Below are 22,986 nucleotides of genomic sequence, written 5' to 3'. Positions count from 1 at the left end.
CTGTAGTATGATGGTATGGGGGAGGAATGAACAATGGTGGCTGGGCGCTCCCTCACTGACAGGGGGGAGGAGCTCGGTCACCGGGAGAAAACTAGGAGTAGAGCCGCCGCTCCTCCTCATCAAGAGGAGCCAGTGGAGGCTCGAGCATCTGGTCTGGATTCCTCCTGGACACCGAGGTGTTCCAGACATGTTCCACTGGGTGGAAGCCCCGGGGAAGACCCAGGACACACTGGAGAGACGATGTCTCTCAGCTGGCCTGGGAACGTCTCAGGGCAGCCCCCAGAAGAGATGGAGGAAGTGGGCGGGGGGAGGGATATCTGTGCAAGTTGTGTGGAAGTGTTTTTTCTGCACAAATCTCTCTATGTGCAGAAATAGTTTTGTGTTCCTTTGTGTATTAGTGGGTTCTCTCCGGGCGCTCCGGCTTTCCCTAGATTCTAAAAAAGAATTTATTTTTAAGTGAATTGGGCATCTTTGCTTAGACTGCTGCCCCCCTGACAAAGTCCCAGATGAGCGAAAGAAGATGGATGGATGGATGGATGGATTTTTTTTTTCTGCACAAATGCCTCTATGTGCAAAAATAGTTTGTGTTCCTTTGTGTATTAGTGGGTTCTCACCGGGTGCTCCGGCTTTCCCTAGATTCTAAAGACTTTTTTTAATGAATTAGAGGCTAAACAATATGGTCAGTGTCTGCTGTGGGCCATAATAATAACAATTAAAAATAAATAATAAAATACACAAATAAATAAATAAATAAATAAATAAATAAATAAATAAATAAATAAATAAATAAATAAATAAATAAATAAATAGACAAACAAACATCAGTCACTAAAATGTATAGATAATGAACCAAATTAAAGTTTGGCAGTCTTGTGGGTTTTCTCCGAGATCTTCGGCTTCCCCACGTTAATTGTTAGTGATTGGCTAGTGACTGATAAATATCCCCTCCCTGAATCGCCACCTTATCGTGGTGGAGGGGTTTGCGTGCCCGAATGATCCCAGGAGCCGGTAGCCGGGTGGTGTTTTCCACCTCAAACTGGAACTGGGAGATTGGCCAGACTAAGGGCGATTCAAACAAAAACCTTTTCAGTACTAGATCCACTTACTCCCCCCAATAAGAGTTACCAGTGCCCCACCCTGGAGCCAGACTAGTCAGTTCTTGTCTGGTGGCTTTTAAATCCTCTGGGCAGTGGACAGCAGGCATGTTGTCCTGAAGGCCCCCAAAGCAAAAGATTTTTCTGTAGTTCCTCTTCTGACTTTGGTTGGTTGTTGGTGATAGATGTTGGAGCAGGACGAGTGACGGTGGAACACTGGCTTTATCCACCTTTGGTTAGACGCTTCACAGTGGATCAGTCAATTGTCTGTCTCCAATGAGTCCTCAATCCCCAGAGAAAAAAAAACAAGAACTCCTTCCCCGTGTCTTTGTGGCAGATGAGGCCACTTCCCACTGCAGAGAAACCCCATGCAGTCATTCCCTGGGTGCCTCCTTTCCCGATAGAGGTGCATCTTCGACTACGACTTATCCCAGCCCGCATGCTTGTAAAGAATGTCTTCAGGATGTTCTCTGCACAGTAGGGTCTGTATTGGCGCCTGACTGAGGATCCAGAGCAGAGTATAAAGTTCTCGTGTTCTGCACAGCTTCTCATCAGCACCACAGGAACCTGCAGAGATGAGGCTGTGGTAACTGAAGACGAGCTGCTGCAAGGTATAAAATAGGTTGCTGCCAACAGAGAGGCTTTCCAGCTGAGAGACTCCTTCATGATCCACTTTCCTGCAGAGGGAGCAGACCCATGGCAGCTCCAGAATCCTGTTTTCTCTCCTCCAAGGACTGACCCACAACGGCTCTTTTGAGAGCCACCCACAGAACCTTTAAGAGCTTGATTCTCTCTTTTTCACAGTTTTTACTCCAAACTTTTAAAGTACTACATTAGTTGAAAAGGTAAAAGATTAAAACAGGTAAAATAGTACATTTGGAAAGGAGCAGAACTGCCCTCTTCCTCGTAAAATCCCACTGCTATACAGTACAGACCAAAAGTTTGGACATACCTTCTCATTCAAAGAGTTTTCTTTATTTTCATGACTATGAATATTGTAGAGTCACACCGAAGGCATCAAAACTATGAATTAACACATGTGAAGTTATGTACATAACAAAACGGTGTAAAACAACTAAAAATATGTCATATTCTAGGTTCTTCATAGTAGCCACCTTTTGCTTTGATTACTGCTTTGCACACTCTTGGTATTCTCTTGATGAGCTTCAACAGGTACTCACCTGAAATGGTCATCCAACAGTCTTGAAGTAGTTCCCAGAGATGCTTAGCACTTGTTGGCCCTTTTGCCGTCACTCTGCGGTCCAGCTCACCCCAAACCATCTGGATTGGGTTCAGGACTGGTGACTGTGGAGGCCAGGTCATCTGTCGCAGCCCCCCACCACTCTCCTTGGTCACATAGCCCTTACACAGCCTGGAGGTGTGTTTGGGGTCATTGTCCTGTTGAAAAATAAATGATGGTCCAACTAAAATGAAACCAGATGGAAAAGCATGCCGCTGCAAGATGCTGTGGTAGCCATGCTGGTTCAGTATACCTTCAATTTGGAATAAATCCCCAACAGTGTCACCAGCAAAGCACCCCCACACCATCACACCTCCTCCTCCATGCTTCACGGTGGGAACCAGGCATCTAGAGTCACCCATTCACCTTTTTCTGGGTATCACAAAAACAGTGGTTGGAACCAAAAATCTCCAATTTAGACTCATCAGACCAAAGCACAGATTTCCACTGGTCTAATGTCCATTCCTTGTGTTCTTTAGCCTAAATAAGTCTCTTCTGCTTGTTTCCTTTCTTTAGCAGTGGTTTCCTAGCAGATATTCTACCATGAAGGCCTGATTCACACAGTCTCCTTTCAACAGTTGTTGTGGAGATGTGTCTGCTGCTAGAACTCTGTGTGCCATTGACCTGCTCTCTAATCAGAGCTGCTGTTAACCTGCCATTTCTGAGGCTGGTGGCTCGGATGAACTTATCCTCCACAGCAGAGGTGACTCTTGGTCTTCCTTTCCTGGGGCGGTCCGCATGTGAGCCAGTTTCTAAGTAGCGCTTGATGGTTTTTGTGACTGCACTTGGGGACACTTTCAAAGTTTTCCCATTTTTTTGGACTGACTGACCTCCATTTCTTAAAGTAATGATAGTCACTCTTACTTAGCTGCTTTTTTCTTGCCATAAAACACATTTTAACAGTCTATTCAGTAGGACTATCAGCTGTGTATCCACCTGACTTCTGCACAACACAACTGATGGTTCCAACCCCATTTATAAGGCAAGAAATCCCACTTATTAAACCTGACAGGGCACACCTGTGAAGTGAAAAACATTACAGGTGACTACATCTAGAAGCTCATCAAGAGAATGCCAAGAGTGTGCAAAGCAGTGATTAAAGCTAAAGGTGGCTACTATCAAGAACCTAGAATATGACATAATTTCAGTTGTTTCACACTTTGTCATGAGTATAATTCTACATGTGTTAATTCACAGTTTTGATTAGGGATGGGAATCGAAGCCCCATGAAGCTCTCATGGGGCTTCGTGTAAATGTGCCAGAAAAATGAATGAAGCATTTGGGGCTTCGAAACCACACAGAACAGCGGCATCTGGTGGCAGACAGGACATATATCATCTACTCCACTAAGTTCCTTGCCCTTGTAACACTTCAGTGTGGAAATAAAACAAAGACAATGTTTGAAGATTTGTGAGAAGTGCTTGTGTTACATTGTGAATGCCATGTATAAAGTGAGAATGAGTGATTGTGAACCAGGGTCTAACATGACTGGGTGGGATACATGTTATAGATTTTTATTTAAAAACAGAATTTTCTCCACTGTGCTGGGCTTCAGCCTGTTTCGTCTTTGGCTGACGATTTCGCCAGCCTTGGAGAAGATCCTCTCACAAGGCACAGATGAAGCTGGTGTGCATAAAAACTTCATTGCCAGCTTGTAGAGATGTGGGTATAAAACCTTGTGGGTAACCCAGTATCTCAGTGGGTCCTGAGTCCTTGGGATGTGAGGTTCCTTTAAGTACCTAGAAGGACATTAATAGCCTATTGTCATGCACCAGTCTAAAATGAGCAGAAGTTATGATGAGGATTCTAATCTTTACTGTACCTCTGAACCTCCACTGTTGCACTGGCAGTTGTGCTGGTCACCTGCTGTTGAACCCCCACATGGCTGTCCAGCAGGGCCCAGAGACCACCATCTTCCTGCTGACTTGAAGGACTTTCTCTAGGTGGCGACTGTGGCTGTGCCTCTGGAAGTAGCGCCTGCATTGTTGCAGCACACTCTTTAGTGAGTCGCTCTATGGCCGTGTGGGCAGAGCCTTGGCTGCAGAACCCCAGCTCTTTAAACCTTGGGTCCAACAAGGTTGCCATTGACAGAGCAGTGACCTTCTCCAGAGCTGAAAACCTCTCATGGAGATTGTTCTTCAAGTTAGTGGCCAGTTTTTCACCAAGTGGGTGTGTGATCTGACCACACCTGCTTGAGATGTAATGTTTCAGCATTTTGACCATGGGAATGACTTTGGATGCTGACACTCGTTTTTCTGTCGAAAGCTCAACTGTGGCCTCTTGAAACGGTGAAAGAATGCTCAAGCAGTGGTGTATGGCCTGGTAGTCCTCTGAGGTGAGTGGAGGAAGGTCTGTATGGAGGGTGGCCAGAGCTGCCCCCAGTGGCTCTCTCTCCTTAAACAACCTTTCCAACATATTAAATGTGCTGTTCCATCTTGTTTCCACCTAAGATAAGACAGCAAGCACATTTTAAAGGAGAGAAGAAAGTAACACAATAAACAACTGCAAAAACATGTAAAATCTTAGATTTAAAAAAAAGAAAATGTTTCACCTCTTGTATTAATTTGTGCTCTGGCCTGGCCAGCTGTCGCTGCATCTCTGACAGCTTCTCCTTCGCTGTGGTGCTGGATTTAAAAAGACCGACAATCCTACGCCCCTTACTTCGGATATCCTCTAGTTCAGGGGTTTGGGCAAGGGACTTTTTCACCACCAAATTAAGCATATGTGCAAAACACATTATGTGCCGAAGCAGTAATATATTAGCACATGCAACCATGTTGGGAGCACAGTCTGTAACCAGGCCTGTCACCTGGAAGAAAGATTACATGTTCACAAATAATGTATATTAGGTATTGGGAGGCCATATTTTCTTTTTTGAACACACTTTATTCAAGTATGCAGATCAATTATTGACTTTTACAGCATAACGAAATGAACGAAGAACAAGTGGCATCTCAGCAAAAATGAAGGTATCAACAGGAGTATTTCAAAAACAGTTTCCCAGGACTTAGAAAATATTACCATAAAAGTAAATAAATAATGAAACAATAATTGACAAAGAAATATTACATTGTACACTGATTATGAGTGGAAAAGCTGCCCGTAAAGGTAAACAATACTGACCCGTTGCAAAAACACCCTATGCTAAAATTTATCCATCTGGCCAACCAAAGTGTTCAGTCACAGGAGTCCATAAGTCATAAAACATCTCTGACCTCAAATGAAGTTTAGCTGTTATTTTTTCCATCAAATAGACTTTCCTCAAAGCCTCCAGCCACTGTTCAAAAGTCGGGGGTGAGGTTTTAAGCCAAGATCTGGTAATCATCTTTTTTGCCACCAGTAGAAGGATTTGTATAAGTTTAACTTTTTTCTTTTCTATACCTTCTTCTGGAAGGATGCCTATTATATAGTAAAGTGGATTTAATGGCAAGTTGACCTGTGTTATAACTTTAATAATGTTTTGAATTCCTTGCCAATATGGTATCAGAACAGGGCAGTCCCAAAAAATATGTGTGTGATCTCCAATTTTATTGCATTTCCTCCAACATAGATCAGATTTATTTTTGTCATATTTAGATATGGTGTAAGGAGTCTTGAAAAATCTCATCATAATCTTCCAGTTGAACTCATTCCATGTAGGACTGTTTGAAATTTTATGAACCCCCTCACAGATTGTTTCCCACTTTTCATCCTCAATGACAATGTTTGCCTCCAATTCCCATTTTCCTTTCAGATCTAATGAATTATCTGACAAGTGTGCCTGCAGACATTTGTACAAATTTGATACTATCTTCTTCCTTGATTTATCAACAATGCTTTTGATCATTAACTGTTCTATTTGAGTTGGTGGTTGTCTCAAAGCCTCCCATTCCCCACACGTCCTTAAGTAGTCCCTTATTTGCAAGTATCTGTAAAAATCCTTGGAATCTATACCGTATTTATCTTGTAATTGTTTGAAAGATTTTAAGATGTCTCCGTCAAATAATTGATGTATTGTTAATAAACCTTTTTTGCCCCAGTCTGAGAAACCAGGATCTATCTTGTTTGGCAAAAAGTCTGCTATTTTGGAAATTTTGAGTGCTCTTGAAGTTGTCAGGGGGGCGCCAATGTTTTTCCTCACAGTTGACCATACTCTCTGTGTACACAGTATCAAATTGTTTCTTATTTTGAGGTCTCTCCATTTTTTCTGTCCCAGGAATGGTGCTGTTTCAAGTGAAACTGAGGGAGAAGCATAGTTTTCCAGTTTTATCCAATTTGTATCCTCATCTTGGCTCACCCATTCAGCCAACCCTCTTAGTTGAGCCGCCCAATAATAAAGCTTGAGATTTGGTAATCCTAAACCGCCATCCCTCTTAGAACTACATAATATTTTTTTCCGAATGGGAGGCCATATTGATGAATGATTTTGTACTTTATTGATCTGGCTCGCACCTTCCCTTTAATTCCCCATTCTTCCATGAGAAGATTTTTGGCCTCAGCCAAGTGAGCTGCAGTGTGGGTTTGGGGAAACTTCAGAACCCCCAAGACCACAGAGGCCAGCTCCACCTAGAATGAACAAAGTCAAACTGAGATACATAAACCAAAGCATTGCACAAAGCAGGGGATACCTACCTCCTCGGTGATAAAAATGGCATGTTACAGCCAAGTAAGCGTCCATGTTAATGGATGTCCACATGTCTGCTGTAAGGCTGACAGCAGAGGCCCTGCTAACCACATCTAAAGCCTTCTCCTTTTTGGCTTTGTACTTCTCCTCCACCATTGTCCTCAAGGCCTTCCTATTAGGAATTATGTAGGATGGGTCCAAAAGGTTGACAAAAGCCTAATAGTGACAAATAAAATACAGCTTATTATGTACACAAAAACAAATAATGTAAATGCTATATAATATTAGCCACCTTACCTTGAAGCCTTTGTCTTCAACAATTTAAAATGGTTGTGCATCCATTACAATCATATCCACCAATGCAGAATCAAGTTCTTGCTTTCTTGACACTGCAAAATATACATATGAAGAAAAAAAAAAAATTAATTGTAGAAGCTGAGCCTCGAAACCCGGAACCTCAGCATTCACATGTCACTGATTTTTCCACTTTTTCCACTACCATCTGTTTCAGTTCTTAGTGTGCCATTAGTTGGATATATTCTTATTACCAATACAAGGTGGATTGAAGGCTTGATTTGCCGACTGCGGAGTTTCAACATGATGAACGGAGCGGAGATGTCGCATCATGGAGGATGTACTATCATTAAATGCAAATTCATGTTTGCAAATCAAACATTGCACCTAAAAAAAAAAATGGAAAGAATAAAAATGATTCCTTTCAACTGACAGACATACCTATAAAACTGACATAATCAGCAATGGCTACTAATAAAATAACGTTAATAGTGTATTACCTTATTTGGAGAAATCAAGTTGAAATGATCCCAAGCCACAGAACGTTTTTTACCGGGTGCCATGACGTTGATTCTTACGATACACGGGAAACAACAGAACTGGTCGGGAAACGTTGTTTGGGATTCATCTGTATTTATAGACAACAGCGCGCCCTTCTGATCAAACACACCTGAGATCTGAAACCTGGTTCAGGTGAGTGATGCATTTGGCGCGTCATACGTCATCAATCACGTGATCTGCGCTGGTTGACACACGCTTTGAAACATTGTGCCGAAACACTCTGTTTCATGAAGGTGAACCGCGCGCCGAAGCCCCGTGTCAAACGGGCCATCCCTAGTTTTGATGCCTTCAATTCAATTTTATTTGTATAGCCCAAAATCACAACAACAGTCGTCTAGATGGGCTTCGAAGTGAAACATGAACTCAAAAGGATCATGAATACAAAGAGTTCAATAGGAAAATACTAAAATGAACTACAAACTGACTAAGCCATACTGGCATCCCTGCCCTTAGACCCCCCTTCGCGGTAAGGAAAAACTCCTAAAAAAACGGATTCCGGAAAAAACGAAGAAACCTCAGGGGTGCCCACATGAAGGAGGGATCTTCCCCCAGGACGGACAGGCGATTTACCAGAACTCTTAGAAAAGAATTAACTTATCTAACCCTACTACTACATATATAAAGTCCAGCAGACGAGCTTCATCCAGCCGTGGTTGGGGGGACAGTCAAGGGCGCGAGTCGAGCCGGAGACAGGAAACACAGCCAGGAGTAGGAGCGGGAGCAAAGGCGAGGTACACTGTCAGGAACAGGAGCACAGATGAGCCAACTGGAATCTGGAAGCACTCCCACTCCCCAGGAGGGGAGAGGGAAAGAGGAACTCTACAATATTCATAGTCATGAAAATAAAGAAAACTCTTTTAAATGAGAAACTTTTGGTCCGTACTTTATAGGAGTGTGATTTTACACGGAAGATGGCAGTTCTGCTTCTTTCCAAATGTACTATTTTACCTGTTTTCATCTCTTACCTTTTCAACTAATGTAGTACTTTAAAAGTTTGGAGTAAAAACTGTGAAAAAGAGAGAATCAAGCTCTTAAAGGTTCTGTGGGTGGCTCTCAAAAGAGCCGTTGTGGGTCAGTCCTTGGAGGACAGAAAACAGGATTCTGGAGCTGCCATGGGTCTGCTCCCTCTGCAGGAAAGTGGATCATGAAGGAGTCTCTCAGCTGGAGAGCCTCTCTGTTGATACGACTTCCTAGCAAGAATGTTATAGAATTCCAGATTAGAATCACTCCCCCTACCTAAATCACCAAAGCAACCTGAATTTATATTTGTGGCAAAAAGACGAAATATTTTTTAGATGTTACTCATTATTTATATAATATTTATCAATATTTATATAATCAAATTGCCTAAGGGAGCCGGTTTAGCTCGTGCTGGTATGCGGCACCTTCCGAACGTGGAACCAGGGTTCGAATCCGGGCTGCTCCCTATTCCCTTCTCTCCTTGTCTGTGCCAGTCCCAAGCCCCGATCAATCGAGAGGGTTGCGTCAGGAAGGGCATCCGGCGTAAAACATTGCCAAGTTAACCATGCGACTCGTATGTGGGTGTGGCTCAAGATTTTAAACACAGAGAAAATTCTCACAAACATGACATCACTGTGTGGATGATATAATGTAATGTCAAGTTATGTCATCTGACATCATGTGATGTCATGTCATGTGTGTCTCATGTGTGTGACAAACACATGACACACATGTCATGTGTGTGTCATTTGATCTCTTTATACAGTGGATGACATCACAATTATCAGTGATATCGGTAAAATTCTCTGCATATACCCCATTGTATCTAACTGCTGCAATTGTAGCACAAACCACGGTTCTATGGTTTATACTATAATTTTATTATAATCAAACGATTATGATGAACACAACTGAGATGGATCAAGACTTTTTCGATGTCTTTGAAGTTATAGATTTAACTGAATTCCCTGACTCTGTAACTGCTCCTGCCCCTGACAACATGCCTGACACCCTTGTTGAAAATACTGACAACTTTTTCAACGAAAATCCAGGAGCATCATTAAACTGCCAAACTTTTGGAGCTTTGGAGAGAAATGTTCAAGCACAGACTGGAAAATCACGCAAAAGAGGAAGAGATGATTCTTTAAAGGTTCAAGATTATCAACCCAAACGACTCAGACATCCTGAACCTGTCAATCATTACCAAGTCCCTAGCCTATCTGAGGAGCCTGACCACCTCACAAACTGGCTGGCTCTAGACCCTCACAGACAAAGCTTAGGTTATAGGAGAAGACGTGGAACATCTACCGCACGGCCTTCTGAAGAGGAAAACGATCAGAAAAAGAGAACAAAAAACTTTGAGATGGGACCAGATTTGACAAAGGTACCCACAGAATCTCTGGACTTATGGCAGTCTCATCCACAACCCCCAGCTCGCCCCGTCCATGAATCTGCTTCAGAGAATGTCTCTGCAGAAAAACATTTAGAAGAACTACTGGAGTCTGTAACTCCTGCTGCCCCTGAGGACATATTTGACATTCTTGAAATAAATACTGATAACTTTTTTAATGAAAGTCCAGGAGCATCATTGGACTCCCAAACTTCTGGAGCTTTTGAGAAAGATCTTCACGCACAAACTGGAAAGTCACTCAAAAGAGGAAGAGATGATTCTTTCAATGTTCCAGATTATCAACCCAAACGGCTCAGACAAGAGGAAAACGAAAATCCTGAACCTTTCATTCAGTACCAAATATCTCACGTACCTTCAATATCTGAACCAGTTCACTCAAACTTTCAAGAGATGAGCACAGCTCTACAAGAGATTCCAGAAAACTGGACTTTTAGGAGCACCGACAACAGTTATTACCCACAAGGCTTTGAAGAGGCAGCTAACACCAATGTTGGATCTGAACTGACAGAGAGGAGAGCAAATTTTGAGATGGAACTAAATGTTGAGGAAGAACCAGAAGAATCTTCCTCTTCATGGGAGGAAGATCCATCACTACCTCAGCTCCTCAGAGAATGTATTTCAGAAGATTTCTGTGATGAACTCTATTTTGATGATTTTCTGAAATACATCAACTAAAGTTTTAAAACAAAATTCAAAAACATTGTAGAACTCCAAAAAAAAAAAAAAAAAAAAAGTTGGCAACACAAAAAAGCAGATGTTACAAATTAACATTATTGTTCATTGGTCAATAGTTTTAGTTTTAATTTTGTTTAATTCCAGTTTTTATGTAAAATATCTATTCTTTGAATTTACAATCTTTTTTTTATCCTAATTTGACCCCATAAATCAAATTAGGAAATCATCAAAAACAGTTAGAAAAGCTATTTTTTAATACATTGTTTATTTTTATTGATTTAGTCTTGTTTCTGTAGTTAAAGGGTTAATGGTATTTAAAATAAATTGTTTGAAAATTGAAAATGTAAAAAATATTGGGTGAACAAAGATCGTACACATCACTGTAGTATGATGGTATGGGGGAGGAATGAACAATGGTGGCTGGGCGCTCCCTCACTGATAGGGGGAGGAGCTCGGTCACCGGGAGAAAACTAGGAGTAGAGCCGCCGCTCCTCCTCATCAAGAGGAGCCAATGCAGGCTCGAGCATCTGGCCTGGATTCTTCCTGGACACCGAGGTGTTCCAGACATGTTCCACTGGGTGGAAGCCCCGGGGAAGACCCAGGACACACTGGAGAGACGATGTCTCTCAGCTGGCCTGGGAACGTCTCAGGGCAGCCCCCAGAAGAGATGGAGGAAGTGGGCGGGGGGAGGGATATCTGTGCAAGTTGTGTGGAAGTGTTTTTTTTCTGCACAAATCTCTATGTGCAGAAATAGTTTTGTGTTCCTTTGTGTATTAGTGGGTTCTCTCCGGGCGCTCCGGCTTTCCCTAGATTCTAAAAAAGAATTTATTTTTAAGTGAATTGGGCATCTTTGTTTAGACTGCTGCCCCCCTGACCAAGTCCCAGATGAGAGGAAGAAGATGGATGGATGGATGGATGGATGGATGGATGGATGGATGGATGTTTTTTTTTTTTCTGCACAAATGCCTCTATGTGCAAAAATAGTTTGTGTTCCTTTGTGTATTAGTGGGTTCTCACCGGGTGCTCCGGCTTTCCCTAGATTCTAAAGACTTTTTTTAATGAATTAGAGGCTAAACAATATGGTCAGTGTCTGCTGTGGGCCATAATAATAACAATTAAAAATAAATAATAAAATACACAAATAAATAAATAAATAAATAAATAAATAAATAAATAAATAAATAAATAAATAAATAAATAAATAAATAAATAAATAAATAAATAAATAAATAAATAAATAAATAAATAGACAAACAAACATCAGTCACTAAAATGTATAGATAATGAACCAAATTAAAGTTTGGCAGTCTTGTGGGTTTTCTCCGAGATCTTCGGCTTCCCCACGTTAATTGTTAGTGATTGGCTAGTGACTGATAAATATCCCCTCCCTGAATCGCCACCTTATCGTGGTGGAGGGGTTTGCGTGCCCGAATGATCCCAGGAGCCGGTAGCCGGGTGGTGTTTTCCACCTCAAACTGGAACTGGGAGATTGGCCAGACTAAGGGCGATTCAAACAAAAACCTTTTCAGTACTAGATCCACTTACTCCCCCCAATAAGAGTTACCAGTGCCCCACCCTGGAGCCAGACTAGTCAGTTCTTGTCTGGTGGCTTTTAAATCCTCTGGGCAGTGGACAGCAGGCATGTTGTCCTGAAGGCCCCCAAAGCAAAAGATTTTTCTGTAGTTCCTCTTCTGACTTTGGTTGGTTGTTGGTGATAGATGTTGGAGCAGGACGAGTGACGGTGGAACACTGGCTTTATCCACCTTTGGTTAGACGCTTCACAGTGGATCAGTCAATTGTCTGTCTCCAATGAGTCCTCAATCCCCAGAGAAAAAAAAACAAGAACTCCTTCCCCGTGTCTTTGTGGCAGATGAGGCCACTTCCCACTGCAGAGAAACCCCATGCAGTCATTCCCTGGGTGCCTCCTTTCCCGATAGAGGTGCATCTTCGACTACGACTTATCCCAGCCCGCATGCTTGTAAAGAATGTCTTCAGGATGTTCTCTGCACAGTAGGGTCTGTATTGGCGCCTGACTGAGGATCCAGAGCAGAGTATAAAGTTCTCGTGTTCTGCACAGCTTCTCATCAGCACCACAGGAACCTGCAGAGATGAGGCTGTGGTAACTGAAGACGAGCTGCTGCAAGGTATAAAATAGGTTGCTGCCAACAGAGAGGCTTTCCAGCTGAGAGACTCCTTCATGATCCACTTTCCTGCAGAGGGAGCAGACCCATGGCAGCTCCAGAATCCTGTTTTCTCTCCTCCAAGGACTGACCCACAACGGCTCTTTTGAGAGCCACCCACAGAACCTTTAAGAGCTTGATTCTCTCTTTTTCACAGTTTTTACTCCAAACTTTTAAAGTACTACATTAGTTGAAAAGGTAAAAGATTAAAACAGGTAAAATAGTACATTTGGAAAGGAGCAGAACTGCCCTCTTCCTCGTAAAATCCCACTGCTATACAGTACAGACCAAAAGTTTGGACATACCTTCTCATTCAAAGAGTTTTCTTTATTTTCATGACTATGAATATTGTAGAGTCACACCGAAGGCATCAAAACTATGAATTAACACATGTGAAGTTATGTACATAACAAAACGGTGTAAAACAACTAAAAATATGTCATATTCTAGGTTCTTCATAGTAGCCACCTTTTGCTTTGATTACTGCTTTGCACACTCTTGGTATTCTCTTGATGAGCTTCAACAGGTACTCACCTGAAATGGTCATCCAACAGTCTTGAAGTAGTTCCCAGAGATGCTTAGCACTTGTTGGCCCTTTTGCCGTCACTCTGCGGTCCAGCTCACCCCAAACCATCTGGATTGGGTTCAGGACTGGTGACTGTGGAGGCCAGGTCATCTGTCGCAGCCCCCCACCACTCTCCTTGGTCACATAGCCCTTACACAGCCTGGAGGTGTGTTTGGGGTCATTGTCCTGTTGAAAAATAAATGATGGTCCAACTAAAATGAAACCAGATGGAAAAGCATGCCGCTGCAAGATGCTGTGGTAGCCATGCTGGTTCAGTATACCTTCAATTTGGAATAAATCCCCAACAGTGTCACCAGCAAAGCACCCCCACACCATCACACCTCCTCCTCCATGCTTCACGGTGGGAACCAGGCATCTAGAGTCACCCATTCACCTTTTTCTGGGGTATCACAAAAACAGTGGTTGGAACCAAAAATCTCCAATTTAGACTCATCAGACCAAAGCACAGATTTCCACTGGTCTAATGTCCATTCCTTGTGTTCTTTAGCCTAAATAAGTCTCTTCTGCTTGTTTCCTTTCTTTAGCAGTGGTTTCCTAGCAGATATTCTACCATGAAGGCCTGATTCACACAGTCTCCTTTCAACAGTTGTTGTGGAGATGTGTCTGCTGCTAGAACTCTGTGTGCCATTGACCTGCTCTCTAATCAGAGCTGCTGTTAACCTGCCATTTCTGAGGCTGGTGGCTCGGATGAACTTATCCTCCACAGCAGAGGTGACTCTTGGTCTTCCTTTCCTGGGGCGGTCCGCATGTGAGCCAGTTTCTAAGTAGCGCTTGATGGTTTTTGTGACTGCACTTGGGGACACTTTCAAAGTTTTCCCATTTTTTTGGACTGACTGACCTCCATTTCTTAAAGTAATGATAGTCACTCTTACTTAGCTGCTTTTTTCTTGCCATAAAACACATTTTAACAGTCTATTCAGTAGGACTATCAGCTGTGTATCCACCTGACTTCTGCACAACACAACTGATGGTTCCAACCCCATTTATAAGGCAAGAAAATCCCACTTATTAAACCTGACAGGGCACACCTGTGAAGTGAAAAACATTACAGGTGACTACATCTAGAAGCTCATCAAGAGAATGCCAAGAGTGTGCAAAGCAGTGATTAAAGCTAAAGGTGGCTACTATCAAGAACCTAGAATATGACATAATTTCAGTTGTTTCACACTTTGTCATGAGTATAATTCTACATGTGTTAATTCACAGTTTTGATTAGGGATGGGAATCGAAGCCCCATGAAGCTCTCATGGGGCTTCGTGTAAATGTGCCAGAAAAAATGAATGAAGCATTTGGGGCTTCGAAACCACACAGAACAGCGGCATCTGGTGGCAGACAGGACATATATCATCTACTCCACTAAGTTCCTTGCCCTTGTAACACTTCAGTGTGGAAATAAAACAAAGACAATGTTTGAAGATTTGTGAGAAGTGCTTGTGTTACATTGTGAATGCCATGTATAAAGTGAGAATGAGTGATTGTGAACCAGGGTCTAACATGACTGGGTGGGATACATGTTATAGATTTTTATTTAAAAACAGAATTTTCTCCACTGTGCTGGGCTTCAGCCTGTTTCGTCTTTGGCTGACGATTTCGCCAGCCTTGGAGAAGATCCTCTCACAAGGCACAGATGAAGCTGGTGTGCATAAAAACTTCATTGCCAGCTTGTAGAGATGTGGGTATAAAACCTTGTGGGTAACCCAGTATCTCAGTGGGTCCTGAGTCCTTGGGATGTGAGGTTCCTTTAAGTACCTAGAAGGACATTAATAGCCTATTGTCATGCACCAGTCTAAAATGAGCAGAAGTTATGATGAGGATTCTAATCTTTACTGTACCTCTGAACCTCCACTGTTGCACTGGCAGTTGTGCTGGTCACCTGCTGTTGAACCCCCACATGGCTGTCCAGCAGGGCCCAGAGACCACCATCTTCCTGCTGACTTGAAGGACTTTCTCTAGGTGGCGACTGTGGCTGTGCCTCTGGAAGTAGCGCCTGCATTGTTGCAGCACACTCTTTAGTGAGTCGCTCTATGGCCGTGTGGGCAGAGCCTTGGCTGCAGAACCCCAGCTCTTTAAACCTTGGGTCCAACAAGGTTGCCATTGACAGAGCAGTGACCTTCTCCAGAGCTGAAAACCTCTCATGGAGATTGTTCTTCAAGTTAGTGGCCAGTTTTTCACCAAGTGGGTGTGTGATCTGACCACACCTGCTTGAGATGTAATGTTTCAGCATTTTGACCATGGGAATGACTTTGGATGCTGACACTCGTTTTTCTGTCGAAAGCTCAACTGTGGCCTCTTGAAACGGTGAAAGAATGCTCAAGCAGTGGTGTATGGCCTGGTAGTCCTCTGAGGTGAGTGGAGGAAGGTCTGTATGGAGGGTGGCCAGAGCTGCCCCCAGTGGCTCTCTCTCCTTAAACAACCTTTCCAACATATTAAATGTGCTGTTCCATCTTGTTTCCACCTAAGATAAGACAGCAAGCACATTTTAAAGGAGAGAAGAAAGTAACACAATAAACAACTGCAAAAACATGTAAAATCTTAGATTTAAAAAAAAGAAAATGTTTCACCTCTTGTATTAATTTGTGCTCTGGCCTGGCCAGCTGTCGCTGCATCTCTGACAGCTTCTCCTTCGCTGTGGTGCTGGATTTAAAAAGACCGACAATCCTACGCCCCTTACTTCGGATATCCTCTAGTTCAGGGTTTGGGCCAAGGGACTTTTCACCACCAAATTAAGCATATGTGCAAAACACATTATGTGCCGAAGCAGTAATATATTAGCACATGCAACCATGTTGGGAGCACAGTCTGTAACCAGGCCTGTCACCTGGAAGAAAGATTACATGTTCACAAATAATGTATATTAGGTATTGGGAGGCCATATTTTCTTTTTTGAACACACTTTATTCAAGTATGCAGATCAATTATTGACTTTTACAGCATAACGAAATGAACGAAGAACAAGTGGCATCTCAGCAAAAATGAAGGTATCAACAGGAGTATTTCAAAAAACAGTTTCCCAGGACTTAGAAAATATTACCATAAAAGTAAATAAATAATGAAACAATAATTGACAAAGAAATATTACATTGTACACTGATTATGAGTGGAAAAGCTGCCCGTAAAGGTAAACAATACTGACCCGTTGCAAAAAACACCCTATGCTAAAATTTATCCATCTGGCCAACCAAAGTGTTCAGTCACAGGAGTCCATAAGTCATAAAACATCTCTGACCTCAAATGAAGTTTAGCTGTTATTTTTTCCATCAAATAGACTTTCCTCAAAGCCTCCAGCCACTGTTCAAAAGTCGGGGGTGAGGTTTTAAGCCAAGATCTGGTAATCATCTTTTTTGCCACCAGTAGAAGGATTTGTATAAGTTTAACTTTTTTCTTTTCTATACCTTCTTCTGGAAGGATGCCTATTATATAGTAAAGTGGATTTAATGGCAAGTTGACCTGTGTTATAACTTTAATAATGTTTTTTGAATTCCTTGCCAATATGGTATCAGAACAGGGCAGTCCCAAAAAATATGTGTGTGATCTCCAATTTTATTGCATTTCCTCCAACATAGATCAGATTTATTTTTGTCATATTTAGATATGGTGTAAAGGAGTCTTGAAAAATCTCATCATAATCTTCCAGTTGAACTCATTCCATGTAGGACTGTTTGAAATTTTATGAACCCCTCACAGATTGTTTCCCACTTTTCATCCTCAATGACAATGTTTGCCTCCAATTCCCATTTTCCTTTCAGATCTAATGAATTATCTGACAAGTGTGCCTGCAGACATTTGTACAAATTTGATACTATCTTCTTCCTTGATTTATCAACAATGCTTTTGATCATTAACTGTTCTATTTGAGTTGGTGGTTGTCTCAAAGCCTCCCATTCCCCACACGTCCTTAAGTAGTCCCTTATTTGCAAGTATCTGTAAAAATCCTTGGAATCTATACCGTATTTATCTTGTAATTGTTTGAAAGATTTTAAGATGTCTCCGTCAAATAATTGATGTATTGTTAATAAACCTTTTTTGCCCCAGTCTGAGAAACCAGGATCTATCTTGTTTTGGCAAAAAGTCTGCTATTTTGGAAATTTTGAGTGCTCTTGAAGTTGTCAGGGGGGCGCCAATGTTTTTCCTCACAGTTGACCATACTCTCTGTGTACACAGTATCAAATTGTTTCTTTATTTTGAGGTCTCTCCATTTTTTCTGTCCCAGGAATGGTGCTGTTTCAAGTGAAACTGAGGGAGAAGCATAGTTTTCCAGTTTTTATCCAATTTGTATCCTCATCTTGGCTCACCCATTCAGCCAACCCTCTTAGTTGAGCCGCCCAATAATAAAGCTTGAGATTTGGTAATCCTAAACCGCCATCCCTCTTAGAACTACATAATATTTTTTTCCGAATGGGAGGCCATATTGATGAATGATTTTGTACTTTATTGATCTGGCTCGCACCTTCCCTTTAATTCCCCATTCTTCCATGAGAAGATTTTTGGCCTCAGCCAAGTGAGCTGCAGTGTGGGTTTGGGGAAAACTTCAGAACCCCCCAAGACCACAGAGGCCAGCTCCACCTAGAAAATGAACAAAGTCAAACTGAGATACATAAACCAAAGCATTGCACAAAGCAGGGGATACCTACCTCCTCGGTGATAAAAATGGCATGTTACAGCCAAGTAAGCGTCCATGTTAATGGATGTCCACATGTCTGCTGTAAGGCTGACAGCAGAGGGCCCTGCTAACCACATCTAAAGCCTTCTCCTTTTTTGGCTTTGTACTTCTCCTCCACCATTGTCCTCAAGGCCTTCCTATTAGGAATTATGTAGGATGGGTCCAAAAGGTTGACAAAAGCCTAATAGTGACAAATAAAATACAGCTTATTATGTACACAAAAACAAATAATGTAAAATGCTATATAATATTAGCCACCTTACCTTGAAGCCTTTGTCTTCAACAATTTAAAATGGTTGTGCATCCATTACAATCATATCCACCAATGCAGAATCAAGTTCTTGCTTTCTTGACACTGCAAAATATACATATGAAGAAAAAAAAAAATTAATTGTAGAAGCTGAGCCTCGAAACCCGGAACCTCAGCATTCACATGTCACTGATTTTTCCACTTTTTCCACTACCATCTGTTTCAGTTCTTAGTGTGCCATTAGTTGGATATATTCTTATTACCAATACAAGGTGGATTGAAGGCTTGATTTGCCGACTGCGGAGTTTCAACATGATGAACGGAGCGGAGATGTCGCATCATGGCAGGATGTACTATCATTAAATGCAAATTCATGTTTGCAAATCAAACATTGCACCTAAAAAAAAAAATGGAAAGAATAAAAATGATTCCTTTCAACTGACAGACATACCTATAAAACTGACATAATCAGCAATGGCTACTAATAAAATAACGTTAATAGTGTATTACCTTATTTGGAGAAATCAAGTTTGAAATGATCCCAAGCCACAGAACGTTTTTTACCGGGTGCCATGACGTTGATTCTTACGATACACGGGAAACAACAGAACTGGTCGGGAAACGTTGTTTGGGATTCATCTGTATTTATAGACAACAGCGCGCCCTTCTGATCAAACACACCTGAGATCTGAAACCTGGTTCAGGTGAGTGATGCATTTGGCGCGTCATACGTCATCAATCACGTGATCTGCGCTGGTTGACACACGCTTTGAAACATTGTGCCCGAAACACTCTGTTTCATGAAGGTGAACGCGCGCCGAAGCCCCGTGTCAAACGGGCCATCCCTAGTTTTGATGCCTTCAATTCAATTTTATTTGTATAGCCCAAAATCACAACAACAGTCGTCTAGATGGGCTTCGAAGTGAAACATGAACTCAAAAGGATCCATGAATACAAAGAGTTCAATAGGAAAATACTAAAATGAACTACAAACTGACTAAGCCATACTGGCATCCCTGCCCTTAGACCCCCCTTCGCGGTAAGGAAAAACTCCTAAAAAAAACGGATTCCGGAAAAAAACGAAGAAACCTCAGGGGTGCCCACATGAAGGAGGGATCTTCCCCCAGGACGGACAGGCGATTTACCAGAACTCTTAGAAAAGAATTAACTTATCTAACCCTACCCTTACTACTACATATATAAAGTCCAGCAGACGAGCTTCATCCAGCCGTGGTTGGGGGGGACAGTCAAGTGCGCGAGTCGAGCCGGAGACAGGAACCACAGCCAGGTGTAGGAGCAGGGAGCAGAGACGAGGTACACTGTCCAGGAACAGGAGCACGGATGAGCCAACTGGAATCTGGGAAGCACTCCCACTCCCAGGAGGGGAGAGGGAAAGAGGAACTCTACAATATTCATAGTCATGAAAATAAAGAAAACTCTTTTAAATGAGAAACTTTTGGTCCGTACCTTTATAGGAGTGTGATTTTACACGGAAGATGGCAGTTCTGCTTCTTTCCAAATGTACTATTTACCTGTTTTCATCTCTTACCTTTTCAACTAATGTAGTACTTTAAAAAGTTTGGAGTAAAAACTGTGAAAAAGAGAGAATCAAGCTCTTAAAGGTTCTGTGGGTGGCTCTCAAAAGAGCCGTTGTGGGTCCAGTCCTTGGAGGACAGAAAACAGGATTCTGGAGCTGCCATGGGTCTGCTCCCTCTGCAGGAAAGTGGATCATGAAGGAGTCTCTCAGCTGGAGGCCTCTCTGTTGATACGACTTCCTAGCCAAGAATGTTATAGAATTCCAGATTAGAATCACTCCCCCTACCTAAATCACCAAAGCAACCTGAATTCTATATTTGTGGCAAAAAGACGAAATATTTTTTAGATGTTACTCATTATTTATATAATATTTATCAATATTTATATAATCAAATTGCCTAAGGGAGCCGGTTTAGCTCGTGCTGGTATGCGGCACCTTCCGAACGTGGAACCAGGGTTCGAATCCGGGCTGCTCCCTATTCCCTTCTCTCCTTGTCTGTGCCAGTCCCAAGCCCCGATCCAATCGAGAGGGTTGCCGATCAGGAAGGGCATCCGCTCCGGCGTAGAGTAAAACATATGCCAAGTTAACCATGCGACTCGTATGTTGGGTGTGGCTCAAGATTTTAAACACAGAGAAAATTCTCACAAACATGACATCACTGTGTGGATGAATATAATGTAATGTCAAGTTATGTCATCTGACATCATGTGATGTCATGTCATGTGTGTCTCATGTGTGTGACAAACACATGACACACATGTCATGTGGTGTGTCATTTTGATCTCTTTATACAGTGGATGACATCACAATTATCAGTGATATCGGTAAAATTCTCTGCAATATACCCCATTGTATCTAACTGCTGCAATTGTAGCACAAACCACGGTTCTATGGTTTTATACTATAATTTTATTATAATCAAACGGATTATGATGAACACAACTGAGAATGAGTCCAAGACTTTTTTTGATGTCTTTGAAGTTATAGATTTTAACTGAATTCCCTGACTCTGTAACTGCTCCTGCCCCTGACAACATGCCTGACACCCTTGTTGAAAATACTGTCAACCTTTTCAACGAAAATCCAGGAGCATCATTAAACTCCCAAACTTTTGGAGCTTTGGAGAGAAATGTTCAAGCACAGACTGGAAAATCACGCAAAAGAGGAAGAGATGATTCTTTAAAGGTTCAAGATTATCAACCCAAACGACTCAGACATCCTGAACCTGTCAATCATTACCAAGTCCCTAGCCTATCTGAGGAGCCTGACCACCTCACAAACTGGCTGGCTCTAGACCCTCACAGACAAAGCTTAGGTTATAGGAGAAGACGTGGAACATCTACCGCACGGCCTTCTGAAGAGGAAAACGATCAGAAAAAGAGAACAAAAAACTTTGAGATGGGACCAGATTTGACAAAGGTACCCACAGAATCTCTGGACTTATGGCAGTCTCATCCACAACCCCCAGCTCGCCCCGTCCATGAATCTGCTTCAGAGAATGTCTCTGCAGAAAAACATTTAGAAGATCTACTGGAGTCTGTAACTCCTGCTGCCCCTGAGGACATATTTGACATTCTTGAAATAAATACTGATAACTTTTTTAATGAAAGTCCAGGAGCATCATTGGACTCCCAAACTTCTGGAGCTTTTGAGAAAGATCTTCACGCACAAACTGGAAAGTCACTCAAAAGAGGAAGAGATGATTCTTTCAATGTTCCAGATTATCAACCCAAACGGCTCAGACAAGATGAAAACAAAAATCCTGAACCGTTCATTCAGTACCAAATATCTCACGTACCTTCAATGTCTGAACCAGTTCACTCAAACTCTCAAGAGATGAGCACAGCTCTACAAGAGATTCCAGAAAACTGGACTTTTAGGAGCACCGACAACAGTTATTACCCACAAGGCTTTGAAGAGGCAGCTAACACCAATGTTGGATCTGAACTGACAGAGAGGAGAGCAAATTTTGAGATGGAACTAAATGTTGCGGAAGAACCAGAAGAATCTTCCTCTTCATGGGAGGAAGATCCATCACTACCTCAGCTCCTCAGAGAATGTATTTCAGAAGATTTCTGTGATGAACTCTATTTTGATGATTTTCTGAAATACATCAACTAAAGTTTTAAAACAAAATTCAAAAACATTGTAGAACTCCAAAAAAAAAAAAAAAAAAAAAGTTGGCAACACAAAAAAGCAGATGTTACAAATTAACATTATTGTTCATTGGTCAATAGTTTTAGTTTTAATTTTGTTTAATTCCAGTTTTTATGTAAAATATCTATTCTTTGAATTTACAATCTTTTTTTATCCTAATTTGACCCCATAAATCAAATTAGGAAATCATCAAAAACAGTTAGAAAAGCTATTTTTTAATACATTGTTTATTTTTATTGATTTAGTCTGTTTCTGTAGTTAAAGGGTTAATGGTATTTAAAATAAATTGTTTGAAAATTGAAAATGTAAAAAATATTTGGGTGAACAAAGATCTACACATCACTGTAGTATGATGGTATGGGGGAGGAATGAACAATGGTGGCTGGGCGCTCCCCACTGATAGGGGGAGGAGCTCGGTCACCGGGAGAAAACTAGGAGTAGAGCCGCCGCTCCTCCTCATCAAGAGGAGCCAATGCAGGCTCGAGCATCTGGCCTGGATTCTTCCTGGACACCGAGGTGTTCCAGACATGTTCCACTGGGTGGAAGCCCCGGGGAAGACCCAGGACACACTGGAGAGACGATGTCTCTCAGCTGGCCTGGGAACGTCTCAGGGCAGCCCCAGAAGAGATGGAGGAAGTGGGCGGGGGAGGGATATCTGTGCAAGTTGTGTGGAAGTGTTTTTTTCTGCACAAATCTCTATGTGCAGAAATAGTTTTTGTGTTCCTTTGTGTATTAGTGGGTTCTCTCCGGGCGCTCCGGCTTTCCCTAGATTCTAAAA

General features: G+C 42.0%; 2 protein-coding genes and 2 long non-coding RNA genes across 4 annotated transcripts; all 4 read right to left on the bottom strand.

Annotated features, from left to right (window-relative positions):
- Positions 1 to 3,832: 3,832 nt before the first annotated feature.
- On the bottom strand, positions 3,833 to 6,955 carry LOC111948808 (zinc finger BED domain-containing protein 4-like). Its single transcript, XM_023963594.1, has 5 exons — positions 6,946 to 6,955; positions 6,766 to 6,879; positions 4,886 to 5,143; positions 4,157 to 4,779; positions 3,833 to 4,073 (listed from the first exon to the last, which is right to left on the bottom strand). The coding sequence occupies exons 2-5, from the start codon at positions 6,790 to 6,792 to the stop codon at positions 3,839 to 3,841; spliced, it is 1,143 nt and encodes a 380-aa protein (XP_023819362.1). The 5' UTR covers positions 6,793 to 6,879; positions 6,946 to 6,955; the 3' UTR covers positions 3,833 to 3,838.
- A 9-nt stretch (positions 6,956 to 6,964) lies between these two features.
- Positions 6,965 to 7,985, bottom strand: LOC111948826. The gene is made up of 4 exons (XR_002874811.1): positions 7,732 to 7,985; positions 7,486 to 7,618; positions 7,235 to 7,326; positions 6,965 to 7,153 (listed from the first exon to the last, which is right to left on the bottom strand). It is a non-coding gene; the product is annotated as an uncharacterized LOC111948826 (long non-coding RNA).
- A 7,127-nt stretch (positions 7,986 to 15,112) lies between these two features.
- Positions 15,113 to 16,292, bottom strand: LOC111948810 (zinc finger BED domain-containing protein 4-like). The gene is made up of 3 exons (XM_023963615.1): positions 16,166 to 16,292; positions 15,437 to 16,059; positions 15,113 to 15,353 (listed from the first exon to the last, which is right to left on the bottom strand). Exons 1-3 carry the CDS (start codon positions 16,208 to 16,210, stop codon positions 15,119 to 15,121), a joined length of 903 nt encoding a protein of 300 aa, XP_023819383.1. The 5' UTR covers positions 16,211 to 16,292; the 3' UTR covers positions 15,113 to 15,118.
- Positions 16,293 to 18,269: 1,977 nt separating this feature from the next.
- Positions 18,270 to 18,858, bottom strand: LOC111948828. The gene is made up of 3 exons (XR_002874812.1): positions 18,778 to 18,858; positions 18,528 to 18,619; positions 18,270 to 18,445 (listed from the first exon to the last, which is right to left on the bottom strand). It is a non-coding gene; the product is annotated as an uncharacterized LOC111948828 (long non-coding RNA).
- Positions 18,859 to 22,986: the final 4,128 nt, after the last annotated feature.

This window comes from Oryzias latipes, chromosome 2, assembly GCF_002234675.1.
Source record: "Oryzias latipes chromosome 2, ASM223467v1".
Taxonomy (NCBI): domain Eukaryota; kingdom Metazoa; phylum Chordata; class Actinopteri; order Beloniformes; family Adrianichthyidae; genus Oryzias; species Oryzias latipes.
This window is presented reverse-complemented; position numbering and strand designations above follow the sequence as displayed.